The following is a 24,328-nucleotide window of genomic DNA, read 5'->3' as shown; positions in this document are numbered from 1 at the left end:
AACCAGCCTCCAAAGGACAAATTGATTCTTCATTCAACAAACTGCTGTTCTGCAAGCAAATGTGTGTGATTCCTCCCCTCTGCACAAACAAGTCACTTACTTGCAACAGTAACTGGAAACCTGGAAGCAGGAGGAAGGAGGCAATGAAGGATCAGTCTTAACAGTGCAACATAATAGAACAGAGCAAGAATCGTTTAATTATACTTAATTCTTAAAAAGCTGTTCAAAATAGTCGGCATCCTCAGCATAGTACGTCAGGCAGCCGTTCTGGGGTGGCTGAAGCTGCGTTCACAATGAGCACAGATCTTGCGGATGACAGTTTGGAGATAATTTGATGTAGCTGTAAGATCCTACTGGAAGGTGATAGAAAAAAACTTCCTGCCCGTTACATGAACCTGAAAGTTTGTGCTTTGAATGTTATGATTAAATAAAAAATGGACATAAACTGAGGTAAGTTAGATACCAGCTCAGCATTTCTCAAGAGTTCCTTATGCATAAAAAGTCACTTGATACCAAGTTTAGCAGTCTGGTGGCACTGGGTTGGGAAATAGTGTCAGTGAGAAAATCCAAAGGGTATTCCATAACCTTGGCTGTGTTCAGATCCTGCAGGTGCAGTAATGTAAAAAGTAAGTCTTCTGATTTGACCAAAGTTACTATATAAAGAACAAAGACAGAGAGCGCCACAGGCTTTGATTACAAAGAATCATTGGGAAGAAAGGGATTTAGTGTCACTTCCTCAACATGGCTGTAGGACAAATGTTTAATTATTACTAACACTTCTTCACTCTCCTGTGTTGTTAACACTGGTACTGAGCTACTTGAGTAAGGTTTTACTTTGAAGAATGCCAGAAGCATCTCCCCTGTATTTGAATACTGTCAGTGCAGGATAGTCACGTGCTGTTTATTTCACAGAGGTGATTTTGAACCTTTACATGTTTGAACGTAAGTAGCACCACAGATTCAAATTCAGAAGCCCATTTCCCCAAATACACATTTGAAAAACCCTTTTAAAAAAATGAAGGTCATACCAGTTCTTGGAACTCCCTGACTACATCTGTCTTGATGACTTTATGATTCATGTCATAAGAGATGAGACAAAAATTCCCTTGAACAAAGTGTAAAAAAAATCCAAGTAAAAGAAAATTAAAACCATTTAAAGTGAAAACCCCTTTTGAAGTATTATAGGGTGAAAGTAGAAATTGGTTAGAAACAAGCAGTCAAGCTTGGACTAACAGAGGCCAGTAACGGTTCATTACTCTATTCAGTCACCCCAAAGCAGCTTTCAGCGTAACACTTACTGCAAGTTCAGAAAGGAGACTCCCATCAGCGAAGTGTGAAAGGTTTGTAGGCTGGCCAGCCACTTAAGATTTGCAGAGTAATACCTGCATGCAGAAACAAGTTTTGCTGCCTATACTGACTAATCCTGTCACAGAGCAGAGCAGTCAGAGGGGCTTTATGGACTCAAATGGACTTTGCCATCGCAAACTTTCCCCTTGTTGAACAAGTGCCCGTTAAGAGATGTCAGCTTTTAGTGAAGCCGTAACTGTAAATGAGAATTTGCTGGAAGAGCTTCAACAAATATTTCAAAATAATGTCTTAAGCTCAATTTTTGTTCAGAAAGAAAGCTCAAAAAAGTTTTAGTTGTGCATCTGTTCCATTCTCCAATGAAAATGCTACAGAATTTTAAAAGACTTATTAATCTAAAGAGTGCTTTAGCCTTGTCACTTAGCTCTTGCTTTTGTTTTTTTGCACGAAATAATTACAGATGTTTTTTATTCCCAATTCACACAAAAGAAAGTGGAAACATCTGGAGTCTAGACCCTAAGTTTTAAGAAGTCTGGGTTCTTACCCCCCACTGATTCCATGTTTCAGTCTCACAGCAGGAGAAGCATGCAAACGTGCAAGTGTGCAGATTGCTGATGTGTAGACTCATCTGGTTATTGGCAATTGCAGACCTGTGCTGTCTTGAAGCATGTGTATAATTTCTCGTGCATACAAGCCTTAAAATTACAGACGTACTGTATAGAATGGAGCATAGAATAACAGTGAGGTTCCTCACATAGGTGATGCTTTTATCTTTGCCTTACAGAATTAAATTCGAAGCAACATGCTTTTTGTCCAGGTAAAAATGTTTGTCTGATTCTTAGAGAGTCCCATTTGGTAGTTAGCTTTTGCATCAAAAATTGGAATTTGATCCTTTGATTCTGAGAGCGGACTTTTGATTCCAAATCCTTTCTGTACCATTAGATACTGCTCAAGACATGAACAAATATCTGCCAACCCTGTCTGTCATAAACTGTTCTTTGCATATCCTCCATGTTATATCCCGTACATTTCCTCATTCTTAGAGTGAGAGCCAGGCTTCTGATTCCTGCATCTTCTAAGTCAGTTTGGCTTTGGAAGTGTAAACTGAAATACTTTATTCCTTGCTTCACTCCCTTTGTAGGCTGCTTGGCTGCTGAAAGCTGTCACCTGCATAGACCTTACTACTCTTTCAGGCGATGATACTCCTTCAAATGTTCACAGACTGTGTTTTAAAGCAAAGCATCCCATCAGAGAGGATCTGCTGAAAGCCTTGGACATGCATGATAAAGGTATGGTAGTTTTTATTGTGTGTATTTTGTAGAGAAAATGTCCACATTTCCTCATTATTTTTTCAGTTTTCAGGAAGGTGTAAAAATGGCCTCTTCTTCCTTTAATGGAAGCAGTTATGGTAGACAGTGCCGCAGAACTAATAGTCCTGAGAGAACAAACTAGGTTCTAGATGGTCTTATTCAAAGCAACTGTCTTACGTTCTAACTGCAAAATATCTATTCCTTTGAGTTAATATTAGAATACGTGGAGAAAAAAAATCCATGCTCAGTTTGGCAACCAAAGTGAAGCATGGAGTCAGGGTGACACTGTAAGTTGTGATACCTAATGAGCAAATTTGATGTGGAAGCCACAAGTGTATAACCTCAGTGTATGTCTTTTAATAACAGCGCACTAAGGTGAAACTAATTGAGTATTCTGTTAATCTGCTGATGTCCCTAGTAAATTGGAGAAGGGCGGAGTGTTCATGTGACTCCTTTGGCTTTTGTGCTGTTTCTGTATGTAACTACCGAGCCTGCCACTTTCCCTGTCAGAAAAGATGCATTCCACAGTCCTAAGCATGTTATTTTTCCTTCAGAAAGCACTGTCTGTTACCTGCTTGTTTCAATAGTTAGATAGGAGACATCTTTGCAGCCCAGTCTACTTCAAGGAGTCAGTCCTGTAGTGAGTATATGCAGTTGTGTGCGTATCATGTATACACACACACGTGCGCACACACAGAATTCCCAGCTAAGTCAACAGAGTTGAAGGGGTTGAAGACAGCCCTTAAGAACTAGTGGTAAAACTTTCACTGACATTACTCAAGCAGGCTCCATCTGAAGTCCCAATGTTACACACAAGACTGAACACAATAGAACTTCAGAGCAAATTGAGACTGTCATCTAACTATCAGTAAAACAAAACTCTTTATATCTGAGCAGCATTTCTGAATTTTTCCAGATGTAATCGTTGATGTGTCAGTGAATACCATTTGACTTTTGTCCTGTCATGCTGGCCTTATGATGATCTAACAAAAAGAAAATCCCAATGACATTTGGGGCATGCTTTTACTACTGAAATATTTCAGTTTTACATGGGCATTAGTCCACTGATTGAAGTCATATGATGTAGAACCAAAGGGGAATCAGGCCTCTGGTTTTAAGCCATACACATAAAATATCAAAGATTAGACTTTTTAAAAAACTTGGATTTATGGACTCTTCAGACAGTTGAAGTATTAAATATGAGGTCAATTATCTGACACTTTGAGAGAATAGCATTTTAACTAGAAATGCAATAGGACTGCATTAACATAAAAAGTGCTTAGTTGCTGCTGGGCTCAGTCTGGCTCAACAAGTAAGGACAGAGCTTGGCAGTGTGGTTTCTCTCACAGTAATTAGCTGACTAAGCACGTCTTAACTTGTACATGTTGGCCTTAAAGAGTGAATCTGTTGACAGAAATCTTGGTGTTTTAACTCCTGCTAATGCAAACTTGCTTCCAGGGTCAGGTAAAGGAACATGAGGGAGGTAACAATACGGAGAATTATCTGAACCGTTTGAGCAATATAACAGACATCCCTAGTGTAGGTGCTTAAGATCCTTGTGAGAATGCAGAAGTGGGAGGTGAGAACAATGCACACGTGCTCATGATATGGATTGCACTCGAGAAGATGGAAAAATATATATGAAAAAGTGAACTGTGGCTTTTGCAGGTATTACTGTTGGAGCAGTTTGTGTATATCCCACAAGAGTCACCGATGCTGTTAATGCCCTAAAGGTTGCTGGTTGTAACATACCAGTAGCTTCAGGTAAGCTTTATTCAAAAATATCCAATTAAATATTTTGATGCTATAAAATATGTAGAAAAATACAGAAGTTTGGACTTGTTTTTGTTTCAGAGGGTAAGGTGAAAAGGCAGCAGGTGGAAGGCAGGGAATGGAGGGGGGATTTGCTTCTGGTATAATCTTTTGTTTTCTTTCAACTTCAAACTTATCAGGAATGCCAAGTCTGTTTTGCTGGAAGCTCTTCAAAGAGATGCTTAAGATATATCAGGGTTTTCCTCACCTGAATAGAAGAAATTGGCATAGTGTGCTGGACAAAGCATCAGTAGACACTAAGTAAATAATAATAATAATAATAATAATAATAATAATAACAATAATAACAATAATAATAATAATAAAAATGTAGTGCAATATGAGGTTTAGGAGTTCTAATACAAGTTTTTTTTCCCATATCAGTTGTTTGGCTTTTAAGTATAATCCTACAATCAGTACAAACAGTATAATCCTGAATTCAATGAATCTGTGTGCAGAGGCAAGGGTTATTGCCTGCTGAGCAGCCTGCAGGTTCAGGACTTGTACTTACAAATCTAATAGTGCCAGCTCTTCTCCAGTCACCACACACAGGACACAAGTCCTGAATCTACAATAAGAAAGAAGTAGAATCAAAGAATTATGCAGGTTGGAAGGGAGCTCTGGATGTCATCTGGTCCAACCTCCTGCTCAATGCAGGGGCTAACTTTGAAGTTAGATCAGGTGTTTAATGCTAAGATCCATGTTTTCTAGTGTTTTTTTTTGTTGTTGTTTCATTGTTGTGTAGGGGAAAAATTACATACTAAATGCATTTATATATCAGAGAGAAAGAGGATCTCTGATAAAGCCATTATTTTTTTTCCATTTTCAAAGTTACCTTTGGGTTTTGTACTTGAACATCATAAACGTAATCTTAAGTAGACCTCATTGAAAGCAATTTTTGCTATATTGTGATTTCGCTGTTAAACTTATTACTAGGATTTAACCTGAAATACTACTTAAAAGAATTGGGGAGAATTAAAAATGTATGTGTTGCTTTATACATGAGTTCAGTCCTTGTTTGCTCAATTCTGCTGGAAGCAATAGATATTGTGCTTTCTTATGTAGGCTGCTTTGGCAAAAATTAAGGTATGTGAAAGAGACCTTATCACAAGATTCACTTAGTATCTTGCTGGACATTGGTTCTTGAGGGAAGAGCTAATGCTTCTTGTGGATGAAGAGAGGGTAGGATGAGGTGCCTTTAGATTTTTTGAATCATGGTAGGGATAAAAAAGAATAACTTTCAAACTCTTTGGTGTATTAGAGGTATTTGCGTTTTTGTGGTCAATTTATAAAACATTCTCTTCCCTTTACCTGCTCCCCCTTCTTGCTAGTGGCTGCTGGGTTTCCATCTGGACAAACTCCTCTAGAAACCAAACTGGCCGAAATAAAGCTAGCTGTGGAATATGGTGCCAGAGAGATTGACATTGTCATTAGCAGAAGTCTGGTGCTGACTGGCCAGTGGGAACGTAAGTACCCATCCTTTGGCAAGGAACCTAAACCTCTGTATGTGCACGTGCAAGCTCTGTCTTTGTCTCTTCCCCAAGTCTCCACATCAGTCCTTGAAGAATTTGGTCCCTCCCCTAAGAGTAACTGATAATCTGGGTCACTGAACTAAATGAAAACTATTTAACTAATTTATGACAAATGGTTGCATTTTTTGAAAAGAATGCTGTTACAAGTCCTGTCAAGCTGGGCATGCAGAATGACTTTGTGTTTTGAAAATTCAGGTCTATTCCTTCTATGCCTTTAGAGGATTTTGTGTACAGGATTAAAAAAATAACAAGTGAAATGGAAGAGAATGCCTAATTATTTGAACAGGTTTTTTAAAACCCCCAAGGGGTTGCTAATGTAGATGATACCTTGTTAAATATACATGTTTCAATTCTTGACAAAAATATGTATTTTAGTTGTTTTCTTTTTCCTGAAAGTTGAGGGTACAAATTAACTGTTCATATTATTGATGTTCTTGTGTCTGTAGACTACTACTAATTAGTAAGAACAATAATGCTGAAGATGGTTTTTGCTCTAATTGCCTTCTTAATGTACTGTGAATGGTTTGCCTTAAGTGCTGACAATGCTCCTATAACTAATCTCCATGTGAAGGTAAACACGTCATTGTCTTGGAATGAATTTTCCATTTAGCTGTATAATGCAGCGCCGTAATAGCCTGTTTTCTTGGAAGACTTCATAAAGGACCCCTGGTACCTGAGTTTGGTTAAAGAAATACAATCATCATGGTAACAGATCGTATTTTCTGATTTTCGTCTTCCTTCAATTAACAGTTAAAATTGAACCAAAAACCCCACATGTTTCTGCATCTGTGTCTTCAGGACTGATATCCTGGTTTCCACTTGCTGTAACATCTTGACATCTTTTGTAGTATTTACCATCTCCATCCTTTTGCTCTTAAACATATGCAGCTTTACAAATGTTTGACTTCTTGAGGACGGGCATTGTTGCAGACATTTGTTTCTTTCTGAGTGGCTATTTTACGTTCAGGTATGGCCTCAGAAATTGCTGGAATATGGAGACCGGGTGATTGAGTGGTTTTAAATAAGATGGAATGATAGATCAAGTTCTGTACCAGCTGGCAATAAGACTATGTCACACTTTCCTACACTGTATCTTTGTTAGGGTCTACACTATGGTCTACAAAGCAGGACCTGCAGGACCAGGAGCTGCACTCCACTAGGAACACGTATTGGTCTTGGACACAAAGTGAGCTGAGTCAGTGATGTGTCACTAAGACTAAAAAAAGACCACTAAACTGGACTTGAGCAATTGTGTCTGAAAAAGTCTGTCTTGTAGCGATTTCTCACATAACTGTGGTTACCATGCTTCAGACTTCATGGTCCAAACCACTGTTATGTACAAGTTGCATAGAGCAGAGATCAGAAAGTTAGTGCATGTAGGCAATTGCAAATGCAGGCTCAAGGTTATATTGCCCGGGATTACGTGAAGGAGAACTCAGAGGAGAAGTACAGGGCTAGATTCAGAGAGAAAGTTTGTATCAATGATTGAAATAAACTGGACATACATACATTGTTAGGTTTTTCTATATGGGAAATTAATTGGGTTTTTGTGATCATAAATTACCGGGGAGGAATACACAGACACAGCAATGATGGGTGTAGTATAAAGCTGTCAGTTTACTAAATAAGTAAATTAGGGATGACTCTTGATTTGGTATGCATATTCTTTTATGCAGAGCTGAAGTCATGACAAGGTTGAAAGCCATCCTTTTTTTGGCAATGGTTAGTTTACTTTTTTTACTGAGGACAGAATTGAAATGATTTCCAAATGTTTTCTAAAAGTTTATTCAAGAACATGAATCTGTGTATGGCACATATTTACATGGTCTTGAAAAAAGCTACCTCAGGAACAGAATTTACTTGCCATCCAGATAATGATACTATAGGGTGAAAAATTACCATACTTAACTTGCCCATCCAAAAAAATTACTTCAGTAGGTGATCTGAATATTTTGGTGAAAATCTGGTGTTCTGACTTCCTGTTTAGCTTTCAATAGTTATGTTAACTGTGTGAACATGCAGATTTCCACCTCTATCTAATGATTAGGTATGATACAAAACAATGTATAAAGTAAGTTTAAGGAAGTTAGAAGAAGGGATGAAGAACTCTTTTTTAGGATGGATCCCTGTATTACATAAAATTGAAAAGTTTAGTGCAGTAATTATGCCTGTGTTCAATGTGCTTCATCAACTAGAGCTGCCTTGCAGTTATGACAGAATCTCTGCTTATGCTTATAACACTAATATATTTTTATTGTTATTTTCTCATGCTGCCTGTCTTCACAGCTTCAGGAGTTATTGACAAAAATATGTATGTGGTAGAGTGCTTTATCTTACCGTTCATATATTTTTAGCTTTTCTTCTAGCCTGTGCTATAATTGGGGTTACCATGATAGGATAGTGTTGCTTTGTGATTTGTTTCAAAGGCTTGTTTGATTATTAAATATTTTAGTGTACGTCCAATTATGTCAAGTTATTTTAAAGCAGTTCTTAAATATTGTTGGAGCTCTTTATGACACTCAGAATATATTTTCTAGATCTTTATGAAGTAATTGTTAAGATCTTTTTAATAGTGCTGAACATGAGAGAAGCTTTATTAGACAGCTAAATTACGTTTGAAAATAACATTAAATGAGATTTAAGTTTATGAACTTAGATGCCTTTTACAACCTATTAGCTTTTAAAGCAATACTACTTTACAATAGTTTACTCAACCATTGTCTTTTATCACTTGACAAAGTATGGATTAAGCTTAAAAATCACAATTTAGATACTGTCTTTAGGCACAGAATGTGGAGCCTGTATGTAAAGAGTGACGAAGTTGACCAACAAATTGTTGAAAGAAATTGTATTTATTTATTTTTCTTTTTTTTTCCCTTGTTATCAATGAATATGTTGGAGTTGCAGTACCTTCTGAAGCTCTCTGGGGTGCTGTAATGTTACTTCTATTTCCACAGCTTTTAGCAAACACCTGGACATACTACACTGTCAGTGGCTTCAGAGGTATTGTTAACCCATCATTTGCTCTGTCAGTTGAATTTTCCTACAAGAAAAGCAAAAAAAACAAGTATCATCTAAGAGGTTTGAACATGCCTGCATCCATGAAATACATTGGATATAACCTCATTATGAAAGCTGCCTTTCAATTCTGTTAATAATCATTCAACTGTGAGTTTAGAGGCTTTGTTCAGGGATTGGGGCCCCCTTTTGTGTTACATAATTTATAAACAGTGCAGAGAAAATACATTTCCTGCTCCAGAGACTTGGAAAAGACTCCACATGTTGTTCAGAAATAATATAGTTGGATTTACCGTTTTCTAGGTGTGCAAGCTGACTTGGGATCTCGAAGTCTAGTTGCACAATTTCTATGTCCTATATTGTCAGCAGCAGCTCAGATTCCTGACGCCAAGCTCTGTTTTGAGTTTCATGTGAATGACTGAAGCCTGGAGTTGCACATATGTGGCTGAGAGCAGAACTGAAAGAGTCGTGTTGTGCTGATAGCCTTTTGCTTGTCATTTTGTTAACAAACCTGCCATTAACATGCAAGACAGAAGGGACTCCAGCTCATTTTCCAGTTTCCCATCATGATTACCTTGATCTTTTGGTCTAACAGAAATTGAAACATCTTCCCCCCTCATCTCAGTTTCTACCCTTAACACCAGTCAATGTGAGTGACTAGGTAAAAACAGCAAATAAGCTGAATTTAAAAAAAAAAGAAAAAGTGTTTTTATCACCACATTTTTGGAGAAGAGCTGTTTCATAAAAATTTAAGCTGCGTTTTTTTCCCCTTAACATTTTCATTTCCTGTGTAGGAAATATTGGTTATCCCATTTATTTTGTGATTTATAGGACAAATATATTAGACCAAAGCAAAAGACCATCTAGACAATCGAGGGCAGATTATAGTTAGCAGTAGTTGTCAGGGATGTTTGCTTGAGAAATGTGTAGGGGGAGGAACATTTTCTTTGGTATATTTAATAGCTGCTAAAAATCAATATAATGTACTGAATAGTTAGAATTTTAGGAAAACTACACAAAAGACACCTTCCAACACTTATCTTTTATAACAGTGAAATTAAAACCACACTTATGAAAGTATTTTTTTTTCCTATAAAATCTGAATTTTCTGACTTCTATAAATGCATCCAATAAAAGCAGATCTAAAGTTCATGAAAGCAGTAAGGTATCTTAAGTAAGTGGATGCAAAGTAGAAGAGTTCTTATGTCACATCCATTTTAACAGCCAAGTCAGTGGAGCTACTACAGACTACATCAATGAGCAACTGGCTCCAAATATATTCTCTATAGGTTGGCTTGCTTGGGGGGGGTGGGGGTGGTTTTTTTTCTTTTTTTTTCTTTTTTTTCCTCTGGCTTAAGACTTAGACTCCTTTCAGAATGGATAGTGTTGGTGCTGTGTTCAAGATGCTGCACAGTACTGGCCATTTGCTTTGAGAGCTCTTGATTTTCTTTTCCTTGTTTTTAGCAGTCAGTATGAGATCTCTTGCAACCTCTTCATGTTGGTCTTAGCTCACAGTTGAAAATATGACTGCAGGGTTTTCTGTGATAGAGGTTTTTCCCAAAATCTTTGTGCCACTACTGCTAACCAGAGAAGCTCTATCTGCTGCGTCAGTTACTGGTGTTCTGCACAGGTCGCAGATATTTGCAGAACGGCAGCGTCCAGCTCTGCTCCTGCTCCTGTTTGGCTTGATGGAACTGAGTAGTTAAATAATGGACTTTTTGGCAGCACAGACTGTCCCGGAAGAAGCCCAGGACCCCTTGAAACACTGAATGCGTTTTCAAGTGTGATTAACTCCACCCATACTTCAGGCATTTGCCAGGAAGTTTCAGGATAATCAAGTTATTTGTACCTTGATTTAAAACTGAGTACTGAAACTTCTTTTTTATTTTTGAAAGGAGTAGGAGTTTTTGTACTTGTTCTGTATCAAAGCAGTTCCTGCTTGCACTGGGACTGGGGTGGTCTGGTTAATTTTCTCTGTCGCAGAGGTAGTTGCCTTTCTATTTCTGCTTTTACTGTAGGGTTGAGAATGTCCTATGAATGCCAGCTATTGTCTGCAATAATTGGTCTCTGAATAAAGAGCAGTATTTATTACCTACACACCTGCCCCATTAAAGTATGCCTACTTTTTCACCACCTCAGCTAACCTGATAGACACAGATGATTGAAGATCCTCAGTTGTTCCTGTCCGTGGGTTGATGCATGCTGTCAGATAGTAAGACTGTTCAAATGATCTTGGCACTAATTGCATATAAAAGTACCTTCCAACAATAGGGAGAATGCTGTAGCTGCGGTACGAACTCCAGTGAACAACAGCTATGAGCCTGTAATTTCTTTTCCTGGAATCCAACCTAAATGTACATTTTGTTGATTTTATTGTGACATTTTTGGTGGTGTGTCTTAAAGGTAGAGAAAACTCAAGTCTCTTCTTCCTGATACTGAAGCTAGAAGAACATGAAAGCTGCTTTCTCTGGCTTTCCAAAAGCTTCAGGAAAGCCTTAATCCACAAAAAAAGACTGCATTTGGATCTAACATGAGCAGTGTTATCAAATGCACAAGAAAATAGCACAGGGTCTTTGTATTTCCTTTTTGAGTCTCGATTTGATGTAGGTTTCTGGAGTATCATCAATTGATCAATAAAACATGTTAGACTGCATGCTAGTACTGATTAATTCACACCTTTGGTACATAGTAAGAAACAAGGTGAAGCCTGGTGTCTATAAAGGGACTTGCTAAGTGCATTAGCCAGTTGTCTACTAATGTGTGTAGTATGTCTCAGAGGACCACCCCAGCCATCCCAGCCCTGGCTGCCTGGTGTGCTGATGGCATCAATAGGATGCAGCAGCATCACAGGTGGAGGGGAGGTCCAGCCATACAGCAGCTGGCAAACCCTGCTGTATGTTTCTGGGTCTCGCTTGAGGACTGAGAGGAAAAGAAAGATAGTATCGATGAAAAAATTTAGTCTTCATCGCCATGTCCTGGACTGTTTTAGCAAGAAAGATTTGTTAAAAGCTGTATTTTAGCCTTCCATAAAAGAACTTTTTGATTATGCCTTTGAAGATTTAGTACGATTTGTGAAAAGGACTCTCTTGCAAAGGATCCTGTTTGCTTATTTCATGCCTTTTTTTTTAAATTCAAATTCCAGAAATGGTGGCTGTATACTGTAAGAGCTGCTTTTCTCTCCACACTGGAGGAATCTTAAACATCTCTAAGTGACCAGCTTCTAACAGCTATGTTTCAATAATTTCTAGCTCTTTTAGTCTCCCTATGTTTAAAATTTTGTGGGAGCACTGCTGAATTTTACCAAAAAGAGTGGGAGGGTTTCCCTGTGCTTTCTGTGTTGCATTTCCTGAGCAGGTCTACAAATTCCAGCCTTTTTACGGTTGGTTATGTCCAAGTTTATTCCAGTCCTTACTGAGTGTGTGAAAATATAAAACTGTTAGAAAGTTAAGCATGCCTCTAGCCATGACACTTCGTAAATCCGAAAGCAGGAGTTTGTGAGGGGGTGGTCTGCTCTGGGCGATGAGTGTGAGGAGCCGAATGCCGGCCTGTCCTCCCTGTCCCTGCTTCTCCCTGGCTGCAGCCGGTGGCCGGCTGGTTGCATGGCAGTTCACTGGGAAGCGGTGAGCAGGTGGGATGTGTGCTGGTTTGTCCAGGGACATGCTGACTGCCTGGGGACGAGAGCTAAGGCGAGCTGTAGGTCAGAAGACAGGCTGATAGCAAGAGGTGATGGAGCTCTCTGTGGGGAGGGAGGGGCAACTCCAGGGCAGGGTTTGCTTTTTGTTTTCCAAGTGGTGTGAAGACACAGAGATAATGGTCTGCTTTATCTCCGATCTAAAAGGCTTTATGTAAGTCAGCCCTGCTGTCTGTGTGAGTGCGAGTGGCAGTGCTTGTGTGTGTAACAGTGGATCATGACAAACCTCCTTCCTGAGCTCTAGCCAGCTTCCTCAGCGAGCGTGGGCGTCAGAAGCAAGGGTCCAGCTCTGCCCTTGGAGCTGTAGCTCCACAGCATGCGAGGCAGATGTTGTCCTGCTGGCTCGCCTGCTGTGGTGCTTCCTTCACCTTTGTCGGGGCCGTTTGAGGTCACAGCACAGGATGGTCCAAGTCCTTAGTAACCTCGTGGGCAACGCAACTACTTGAGGTGGTTTGTAAACACAGATCCATGTGGATTTGCTGGTCCTTGAGGTGTGATCCCAGGCCTTGGTCTCTCCTCACCAGGGATGTCAGCAGACCGCATTGATTTTTTCAGGAAATTCTTATTTTCAGGAAGTTTAAAGTGGGATTCAGATGCCTAAACGCAGACATCGAGCCCCATAATCAGACTTCCCGAGATGGTCCCATGCTACCAGGGCGAACAGCAGGAAACTGAAGGGAGGTGTGGAGCCTCCAGGAGTGGCAGCTGGAAGCCAAGGGAGATACGTCATGGCATCTCAGGTGGCCCTAATGTTTGTCGTTAGACAACTTGGTCACACCTTTGGTGTCTTTTAGGCTGAGCCCTTTGGCAAATGTGGCTGAAGGGGACAGAGAGGGCGATGACGTGATGTGGACAGGAAAGCTTAACTGTCCCTGAGTAGTTATTTGATGTACTACCGTATTTATTGCTGAAAAAGCTGTTTTAAAATCAATCTTGACTATCATAGCATTTTTTACTCATGATGTATTCATGAGTGTTTGGCATACTGTGCACATTCTTAGTTTTGAGAGAACCGACATTAATAGCTATTAAGTTAAGTCTGAAACTGTGTGGCATTGTTAATTACCTCCAGTCATGTAATTTATTGAACTTACAAAACTTAAGTTCTTGAGTGCTATGACTAATTATAAGATTGGAAATTAATCCAGAAGTGGAAATTACAGCCATACTTGAAAATGTCTCTCAGGCAACTTTGATCATTTTCACATGCTTTTATCCACAGGTCTCTACGAGGAGATCCGTCAGTGCCGTGAGGCCTGTGGAAAAGCTCATATGAAAACAATCTTGGCAACAGGTGAACTGGGGTCCCTTGCTAATGTCTACAAAGCCAGTATGATAGCTATGATGGCAGGTAAATATATGTGGTTTTCTTTTTAAGCTAAGAATGTCTTGCTATATTATTTATGAAGCTTAAAAAATTCTAGTTGTGAAAGTTTAGTTTTGCTGGTAGTAGAAAAAACTATTATGCAGCAATAACTGAAGTTGCAGGTGTAGTAATGAAGTGTCACTTGTTTTTGTATAACCTACAAAAACTGCATGAAATGTTAGATAACACTTAAAACTGCTAAATGACAAAATTTGTAGGAACAAGTAATACTTGTTGTCAAACATCTGATCTTTGGTATAGTTAAAAAAGACACATACATTTGGGGCAGATACACGTATTATCCAGGCAATTGTGGTGAGCTACAGATGTGGTGTAGATAGATGGCTCTTAAATTTATTTTAAATGCAAGGGGAACTTCCCTGTGAAGATTCATGCTGACAGCTCTCGTTTCTGGTTTGCGATCACTTCTTCTGACCACCTCTATGACAGTGCTGTTTGGGAAACCAACTGTACTGGAAATGCAGTGAGGCGAAGAACACTGCATGCTCCAGCAGGCATTGGGATGGGCTTGATTATAACTGGTTTTAACTGGCACACTCACAAACACTGGCAGTCAGTACCGGCAATTAATTGGCACTTCAAAAGGTGTTCAGTCTTCCCTGTCTTTGAAAACTCAATTACATCTGACCTGATGTTTGGAGTGTGTCTGTCTTTTTCTGAACCTTTCAGCTAAGAAACACATTCACATGAGCAGGATAGAGTTTTCAGGGGCTACGTATAGTTTGTAGGTATTACTTTTTTGCATAGCTATAGCCATTGCAGACTGAATGCAGCAAATCACCCATTTGATCCCAGATTTACAGCAGTATATTCTGTCTGCAGCTTTGGGTCTGTGCTGATACAATTTTCCCTAGTTTAACCAGAATTTTAGGGCTGTGTTTTAATGCCATCTTTAAGATGCAGAACTGGGAATTGGCTGATAAGGCTATGTTCTTTGAACATTTTGAATTGATAGAAGTGTAAAGATATACTAAGAACCACTTGGGTTAGTCTGTCTTCTAAACTTTCCCTCATTTTTGTGTTGATTTTTTTCTTCTACTGTAAGCTCTTCAGACCTGGAGTTGCTTCTTATTTTAGAGCAAGAAAAAAATCATCCAAGTGTCTCGTCAGTATTTAAATAAATATTCAACTTGCTGCTGACCTCATTGTCTCCTTACACAACACTATGCTTATCTACTTCAAATGGAATGGGAAGCATTTCAGGCTTTTTACATGCTCAGCTACAATGACAATTGGTATCATTAGATACAGAGGATCATTATTATGCCAGTAAATACTGCTTTTAATTAGAAGAGGTGTGAGAAATACACATGTCCTGTCATTTAAACTGATGTACTAATCATTATGATCACTTTTGTAACACGGAGTAGTGAAAAATTCAGGTTGTAAAGCATTTTAACATTTTCAGATTTTTTGCTGGTGTAGTTTTTTTGAAATACAGCAGATGGCTCTATTGTTAATGATTTTCCTTGCATAGTTATTCATTTTACAAAACACTTATCCATCTGAATATATGCAGTAATTTTCTTATTTCAGTCTCTTGCTTTTTCTTTGTGGGTAGGTGTAAAAATAAGAATTTATTGGTGCCCTGTGTACATGTATTGAGGGCCAGATTTTCAGACTTTGACTTGTCAGAACTGCTGAGAACCTCAAATTCCTGTTGAATTTTGTTTGATTTGTATATTTGTAGCATTTGGAGGAGAAAGTAATTTGGCACAGTAGTTTTAAATTTTAGCTTTAGTATCCATATATTTTTTTCAGCTGGTACCATGATTTAAAAGAAAGAAAAAAAGCAGATGATCTTGTGGATATGGCAGGCCCTGGCAACTTTTATCTGAAGATAGAGCAACAACTCTGATAAACTTGACCCTAGTAATTAGTTTTATATGGGGAAATTAGTTACACAGTATAGTGGATTCAACTGCAAAACTGGCTTTAGAAGTTTTTGCTGCCTCTGGCCAATTGCTCCTGTCCTTTACACCAAAATTTGCTGCTGCTTCAGCTATGCTGTTAGAAGTGCTCATCATGCTGCATTGTAACCTGAGTTTTCCAAGTAATACAGCTGAAAATTAGCCCAGAAAAGGGTTAACTAGTTTGCTGTATGTTTTGTGATTGGTTGGAAATGTTTTTTTTTTAAATGGTCACAGCCTCAATAGTCTGGTTTACAGCCTTGCCTTTCATACGATTTCATCAGTGCAACGGAGGACTTGGCGTGCAGTCCTTAAACTGTTTTCACTTCACTATGCATAATGTAAGCCTATCATGTAGGGAGCACAAAATCCTAGACTTAAGAGATGTTTACGTTGCCCTTGCTGAGCATGCACGCATTCACCTAGGTCCTGAAGCACAAAGCCACTAGCTGTGTTACAATGTGTATATAAAATATGTGTATTTCCCATGTGTCTCATTTGTGAGACTCAGAAGGCTGAGAGAGTATCACAATGCTGATTTATCAGTAGCTGTGTGGTTAAAAAGCTTGCCTGGGATGTCTGGGACTTGGTCTCTCTGACTGAGGTTCTTCTTCCACACAGGTCAATTTACCATGTATTTGCTGTTAAGGACCTCAGTCCTTCCCCATAAAGTTGCTCTGCTTTGCACAAAGCGATTAACTGAACAGGGAATACAACCCAGATGTCTCCTTTCCCAAATAACTTTCCAAAAGTTTTATACAGTCTTCCTTGTGCTGGCTTGAGGAATTATTGGTGTATGCTGGGAACCACAGCGTGTTACATTTGGTCTGATTGAGCTAGCAGGTTGGGGTTCAGCCACTGGACGTGAGGCCAACTGCACAGATCACTGACTTGAAAAGGGATGGTAAAAGGTCAAAAAATGTGCACCTCCTCATTGGCTGGGATTTTAAAAGAACACTAAGGGCCGTGCTCAGGCAGGGGTGGTGTGCCCGTGCACTTCTATATTCAAAGCAGATTACATAGGCTGCTTCTGCAAACAAACAGCTGTAATCTGAATCACAGCCCTTGCAGGGCTCAGCAGAAGCCATTCACTGCACACCAGTGAGTGAGGCTGAGCCCAGTGAGATGTGCAGATCTTAGCAGTGCACTGGAAGTGGAGGCCAGTTGTAGAAATGGTGCTTTGCCTAACACGCCTGTGTACAAGATGTTAATGCTTGCACCTGCAAGAACTTGGGAAAAAAGTGTTGCTTCACAGTGAAGTATGAGAATAATTTGCCTCTATTTGAAGCAGTGGCTTTTGGCTCCTCCTGTGTCTGAAATCGTATCTCCAAAGTACCATGACTACTTTTCTTTCTTCTCTAGCACAGTACATAAGGAGAAAGACATCAGAATGGGAGCAGGCACCCAGTTCTCTCAAATTCTTTTAACCATACCTTTACAGACTTGACTGACATGCAATAAATTCTTCTGGAATATTTAAGAACCTATTTCTGAGTGAAAGAGGCTGACAGCCCTCTAAGGACAGTGACTCACTTAGCAAGAATAATCCTTGCAGTGCTAAGGAGGACAAAATGGCAGGTAGGGTTGCACATCCGTGGCTCTGTGTTACTACCAAGGGAGCACATTGTTTTCAGAAAGCTGACTGAGAGAAAATCTTAGCACTGAATCAGGGAATCTTTGGTCATTGGTTTATAACGTCCACTGCCATTTCTTGAGCTTCTTGAAGTCTTGATGGTGGTTTGAGTACACGAGCTTCTCAGGGAAAACTGACTGCATCTTTGACTCTACCAGACAGCTTCCAGACAATGAGTAGAGCAAACTAATTAGTGGTTTTCACTGTCTGGTGTATACTTGTGTGAGTCACATCCAATTTCTATAGGACACACTCAAATCTGTGTCTTTGTAGCGTCTTGGAATAAACAGTCCTAAGGAGCACAAATGGGAGTGCCTGGCTCCCCCATACCAGTGGTAACTATTCTATGTTTCTTCATCAGGGTGTCTTTAAAAAACCCAGGTCTTTTACACAGTTCTCTTATGAGAGGTAGGCCATTTTTTAACTTCTATTTTTTTCACACAAACATCAGAAACTGCCAAGGAAGCCAGACAAGGAAGGGAAAGATGATGACTTGCAGTGGGAAAGGAACGCTTCAGTAAAGGTGTGGATGTCTTAATTGCATATTTCAGTCATATATAAGGTTTTTATTTTGGAAAATCACATTTTAACCATTTTACCTAAATACAAAATCTTTATTGTTCTGTGTAACAATTCATATTAATTAAAATATGCAGGCTGGGGGACAGGTGGAGGAAGTGATGAAGTAAATGTACTTTACTTTAAAAGTGAAACCTCCACCTGTGTCATTTTGACTGTGAAAGCTGGTCTTGATAGTACAAGCTCCTTTTACGTCACTCTTTGGGTATCTAAGGGAAACACAGCAGTGACATGTGAAAGATATTTGTTTTCATTACATATATCTAAAAAAGTACCTGTGAAAAGATCACGAAGGAGTGATGTAGGTTCTTCTGCAGCTCTACTAAATGTATGTGTTTAAAACAATTTTTTCATAGGTCATTAAGCAGGTAGTAAAATAAATTGTAAGTTGGGATACTGACTAGTGTAAAACTTGAATTTAGAAATACAATGAGTTAGTGCTAAACCAAACCAACTTCTAAAGTCTCTAGCACAAAAAACCCTGCAAAAGGTAGCAGAAGATGACTGAGGTGATAAGATCTCTGATGCTCATAGTCTAGAAGAGGAAAATTAAAACACATTAAATGTGTGAGCAGAAATTTTTTTAGACACTTTGATACTGTTCATTCCAAAGTGAACAAAAATAACATAGCCAAACGGTGAAGAAAAGCTGTGTCTTGCAGTTCTCAGGAGAGCCCACTTTCAGTCCTTCCAGGCTTCATCCTGCTTTACAGGAGTGGTTCCAGTTAATACACACTTATTTTCACAGCAAACCTTACCAAAACTTAAAGGCATAAATAGGCTGGCCTTGTGCTGGATCCAGAGAAAGACTGGCTGAGGGCTGTAGTATCCAGTTTTTGTCTCTTAAAGCAGGGAGCAGTGCCACAAGGTTCCCCCAAAGAAAATTCAGGACATGGCAGTACTGCATGAAGATGTTTCCTCAAAAATCCTCAAGACCGGAACATGCTACTGCACAAAAGCCTAGTCCTAAATTAAGAAAAGATATAACAGTTTAATGATTATAAGAAGAGAGAGTCCAAGAAATGTGGTTTGGAACATCGCAAAATAATGCCTGGCTACACAAAGCTTTTAACTCAGCTCTAAATAAGGTTTTTATAGTGTAGTTAATATTGGTGCGGATCCATTTTTAGTATGAATAATGGGAAGACAAATTCTAAGGTACCAATAGCTGTTGTTGTTTTGAGCACTGTCTTGCAAAGATTTGTTGTGAGCAGAGTTAGGTTGTGTGGCCGTAAACATGCTAGCAGCTGTATAAGTGCAAGGGATGACTTTCCTACTGCTGAATGTGGACCGCTATGATCCAAAACTTCTACCAAGCAAATGTTTCATGAAGAATGAAAGAGAAGAAAGGAAACCAAACTAGCAAAATTTGACTGAAAAGCTAGGCATGCTTTGCACAAATGCAACTAATGTAGGAAACAAGACTACTGAATAAGTAATAATACTTGGCACTTAGATAGCACTTTACGTCTTCAAAGCACATACTGACATTAGCAGAATAAATTTTACAATCACCCTGTGAAGTATGACACAAAGATAATAACAGACAAGTCAAAAGTCAAGCTGAGATCGGTTGTGAGTTCCTAGCTTTAAATCCCACGCTCAAACCAAAAGTCGAGGGTCCCCTCAATAGCATGTGACTTGTATTATGTATTGATTTAATTATGTGCCTACAACTTCAGCTGTAATTTGATACTAAGTCAGTCAGATATTAGAGCCCAGAGCATTTCCAAATGAAAGGCAAACCAAGGGAGAAGGCTTGGTAACACATATAAAACAAAATTTCAATTTGTGTCTTGTTTTATGCATCTGAAATACAACTGTGTTGAGTTTACAGTGTATCTGTAAAGGGTACGCTTCACCCTGTAAAAGGTCCATCAGAAATCAGGGGCAATGCATGGCTGTCATCTTCTAAAAGCAGACCAGGTCAAAATTGGCAGCTCCTTTCTACAGATGTGAGCTGTCTCTGAGTGCTTTCCAGGGTGACAGATGATCTTAAGCTCTGGTCTGGAGGTCCAGTATAGGGCTGGGGACAAACTAGTAAGTTCTTACACTTTTGAATGTGTGGGAAGAGGACTTACTGTCTGACTGGTGACTAAGGCTTTCTTGGTCACAGTCTGGTGGCCGTGGCTGTTTCCTCTCTCCCTCCAACCAAGCGGGAGTGAGTCCAATGTGTGATGGAGATTGCTTGCTGTTCCAGCTTGGCTGAGCTGCACTCACTGGCTGGGGAAAGTGGATGTTGAAATGCAATGTATTCTTGCATCTGACTGCTTGTCTTCAGAGAACAAAGCACAGTGCAGGGAGAGTTCTCCCACCTGCATTGTCAAATGGTAGAGAATAATCCCAATTTTCTTTGGCTGTGATCTTCTGGCAGTACAGATTAGATCTAGCGTGGGCATGGGCACATTTCTGAATTTCTGTCAGTTTATTGAGAGTGCATAAAATGATGTTTATGTCAGCTCTCTTCTGTCTGCCTGCATGCATACAGTACCTCACTTGTCCAAAGATATGCCCATTCCTTCAGAATTTTTAGATAAATTTGAACTTGCAGAGTTTGTAATACTTTAGCACTTTGCATCATGCAGATGCAGTGTTGTATGTTGTTTTGGGAACATAGCCTAGGTTTCTGTCTTGAATATGTAGAAGTGATTGCAGTTCGCTGCTGTAAGAGGCTCATCAGGACAGTAATTAACGCTATGGAATTATATTAGTAGGTGATAACTTTCCTGTCTGTTTGCTGCAGCAGATGTCCTGCATTCTGCATAGTCTGCGGTTGTTCTGCATGTTCAGAGCTCTGGTTAACATCACTGAAAGTTTAGTGCAAGGAATGAGCACAAAATGGGCTGTGGAAAACCAAGATACAGAGCAGGTCAGAGTGACACAGTCTGTCTCAAAATTTTGAATGATATTATAGAATAAAAAAGTTTTTGAATTGGCGGTTAGATCAAAAGATGGATTATCTTTAAATACAATTGGTCTAAAAGAGGTCTCTACAGGAACAAGTGACTTCATTTTTTCTGGTACAGAGTGCGGGGAAATAAAAAGGTCAGTAGTATAAAAATGCAGATAGCTGCATGTTCAGTAAGGCAGTACAAGGCTGCTCCCTTAAATGAAGTAATTGCCTACAAGCTTAACAGTGATACTGTAGCTAATCACTAGAAATAATGTAGGTGTGATAGATAAGCTTGGAGTTGAAAAGTTCTAACAATGCAGTCACAATATCCTCAGGTTTGAATTACTGATGAGAGTCCCTACAAAGAGCAGTAAGTAACAAAAAAAAAATGTTGGGCTTGAGTAAAGCAGACCTTGAAGGAATGCAAAATGAGACTAAAAAATCTGTCTGGAGCTCAATAATGTATGTACAGGGAATCAAAAGTGAAGGAATGGAAAGTGGTTGAGAAACACTAGGGCAGACTCTAATGAGATGTCTTTTCAGTAGAGTCAAAAGAGCAACAGAACCATGTATGGGTAAGTGGAGGACAGAAGTAATACATAAGAGAAACAGAGATGTTGGGGGAAAAAAAGATACCAAGAATCTGTGAAGGGAGGACAGTGTATACAGTAAAACCTCATTTGTTTGCGGTTTGTTAAGCTAGAAACCCAGATGTGCATGTGATGCCACATTTTGTTATGCATTTATTTATGTGCTTACTGAGCTGTGCACTAGCCTGTACAGCCATATCTGAGGGGAGATAGTTATCTGGGGCCGTTCATATTTGTCACACTACGATGCTTGGCAACTCAGTTTGCTAATTTTGTGAAAGGTCTATTCTATTAATGGTATTCTACTGTAATCAGAAAATAGCAATATACTCCCTCTACTGAAGTCAAAAGAAGAAATACCAATGCAAAATAGATGACATTTGTCAGCTCTGTACCTGCTTGATTCTGTGTTATCCATACCACCACTTGACTTTCTCTCTCCACCATTCCCATTTACAAATAGAAACAGTGCTATTTCCAAGCAATTATCACCAGAAGAATACCAAGTTAAGTCAGGAAGCAATTATCACCAGAAGAATACCAAGTTAAGTCAGGAAGCCAGAAAATGGGTAGTATGTTTGAGGTAGCAGAATGACTCCTAACTTTTCATCACCTTTGACAACTCTGTTAGCTTCTCTGTTTTTCCATATGTAAAATTAACATTGCACATTTTATAGGACCTCCCTGAGGTCTAATAAATTAAGATATAAGCAGAAATATGTTCCTGTCATTAGAAGGCAGAAATTTTCCATGCCTGTGCATGAAGATGGAATACCCTTGGTCATGATTGAAATTGGGAAATGGAGCAAGAGAAAGTCTGGAAATTTTCTGGTGGGAGCTGCTGACTCTGATTTACTAGTACAACGAATCCTGGGAGCGACAGTGGAGGTGGGAGCTGGCAGTTTGCTGTGGTACTGCAGGGTGATGGTATTGTGCACTGCACGGTTGACCAGCACTGCCTGTAGCAGCAGGGAGGTCACCTCACTTCAGCTGTTTTCATAGCACTCCACCCAAAATGTTCTTTTAAATGAAAGAGTTTTGCCATGCCTCCTGGATGCCTGTTTTGCTGTGCTTTGGTGTTCTCCCTGCACTGAGCAAAATGGAATGAGCAGTACGCCCCTACAAGAAATCGTAGAGGGGCAGGAGCGTGATAACTCCCCAGAAATCCCAAGACTTGTCACTGGATCTCAGAGAAGGGTGGAACCCTGATCTGCAGATTTCTGCTTCTTGACCTGTAAGAAAGTGGCTATTCTTTATGCTTCAACCTCTGAAACTGGTTGCGAAATAGCAGGTTACAGTGAGTAGGCATGTACTGACAGTATAACATGCTGTTGAGAGGGGTCAACCTTCTATTAACAAACTATCCTAAATGCCTGAATACCATTTTTCTTTTCCTGATATTCAAGATCTTTGCAAAGCATGTTAATTAGGAATATCTAAACGGTATACTTTCAATTTATAACAACTGATGCAGAGAGGTGAGAAAGCACCCCTGTTGCATTAATTTTCCCCATGAATGAAACCTTGTTTCTATGTTAAATAATTTGTTAGAATTTGAGTTAAAACTTCTGAAGTTTCATATCACCTCAGACTCAGAAATCGTTGCACAGTGAATAGTTCTAGTCAAACATGCCATCAAAATAACACGGCTTCCTAGCAAAAAACTTTGAATCTGTGAAGCTCTGGTATTGAAGGTAATGGTTTGAGAGAATGCAATTTTAAAACATGGAAATATTATGTAAAATCAATAGATGTACAGGGTACTATTTATTTCTCTGATATTTCAGGTTGTTTTTTTATTCTGTCAGCAGCAGGTGTTAAATTCTACTAAACCAGTGAAAAATAGAAATAAATATTTAATTTACTGTATCTATCAATTATACAAAATTGGCTTATGAAATATTAAAGTATCTTTTAAGAGATTGCAAGTAGGAACACTAGTTAGAAAATCCAATCCCTTAACAGAAACCTAATACAGATGTGGAAATAAACTAAGCATGATTCGAGGGTTGTAGGTCCTGGGATTTTTTTTGTCACTTTTTAACGTGGCAAGGCTTAGTGATCGTGCCTATCTAATTTGAAGGTATATGCTCGTGAGAGCAGAAATGTGAAATTAGAATTCTAAAGAGAAAGCTGTTGCATGAAAAATACACTAGGAATATGTAATTCTGAACATCAATAGGTTATTTTAAAACACCTGGACAGTCATTTGAATAAACCCAAAATAAAAATAAAATAAAATAAAAAATAATCATAAGGAACAGGAATATGGTGAAAAATAAAGAAGCATAACAAAAGAGGGACACAAATATAAGTGAAATACATATTGAGATGTAAAAAGTGGGACAAAAGTTAGTCATGTAAAACAAGAAGTTTGCCATAAGGAGGTTATTGATAGTTACCTTACCAATAAACTGTATGTTAAAACACACTGAGATCAATATAAAGACATCCACTAACTTTTAACAGATCATGTCCTGATGGTGGTGATGCTGTATTTCAAAGTGTTACATCATTGAGTGCAGAGAAAGAGGCTCAATACCCAAGCTGACTGCTGGGTTGCATAATGCAAACATATTCCTCGCTGAGATAAACAGGACTGCCTATTCAAATGCAAACATTTATGCTTGTGTTTAACATTTTCCCTTCCTTATAAATGTAAGTTTTT

The 24,328-nt window shown here is 39.0% G+C and overlaps 1 protein-coding gene across 1 annotated transcript in view; it reads left to right on the top strand.

Annotated features, from left to right (window-relative positions):
- The window catches only part of DERA (deoxyribose-phosphate aldolase), a 59,691-nt gene that overhangs the window by 12,884 nt on the left and 22,479 nt on the right, over nucleotides 1-24,328 (top strand). Inside the window, exons 3-6 of the mRNA XM_052789579.1 lie at nucleotides 2,447-2,594; nucleotides 4,284-4,379; nucleotides 5,759-5,893; nucleotides 13,891-14,019. Of these exons, the coding sequence (XP_052645539.1) occupies nucleotides 2,447-2,594; nucleotides 4,284-4,379; nucleotides 5,759-5,893; nucleotides 13,891-14,019 (508 nt within the window). The remainder of the gene's footprint in view (nucleotides 1-2,446; nucleotides 2,595-4,283; nucleotides 4,380-5,758; nucleotides 5,894-13,890; nucleotides 14,020-24,328) is intronic.

This window comes from Harpia harpyja, chromosome 6 (assembly GCF_026419915.1).
Source record: "Harpia harpyja isolate bHarHar1 chromosome 6, bHarHar1 primary haplotype, whole genome shotgun sequence".
Lineage (NCBI taxonomy): Eukaryota > Metazoa > Chordata > Aves > Accipitriformes > Accipitridae > Harpia > Harpia harpyja.
Note: the sequence above shows the minus strand (reverse complement) of the source record. Positions and strands in the feature narration are given on the sequence as shown.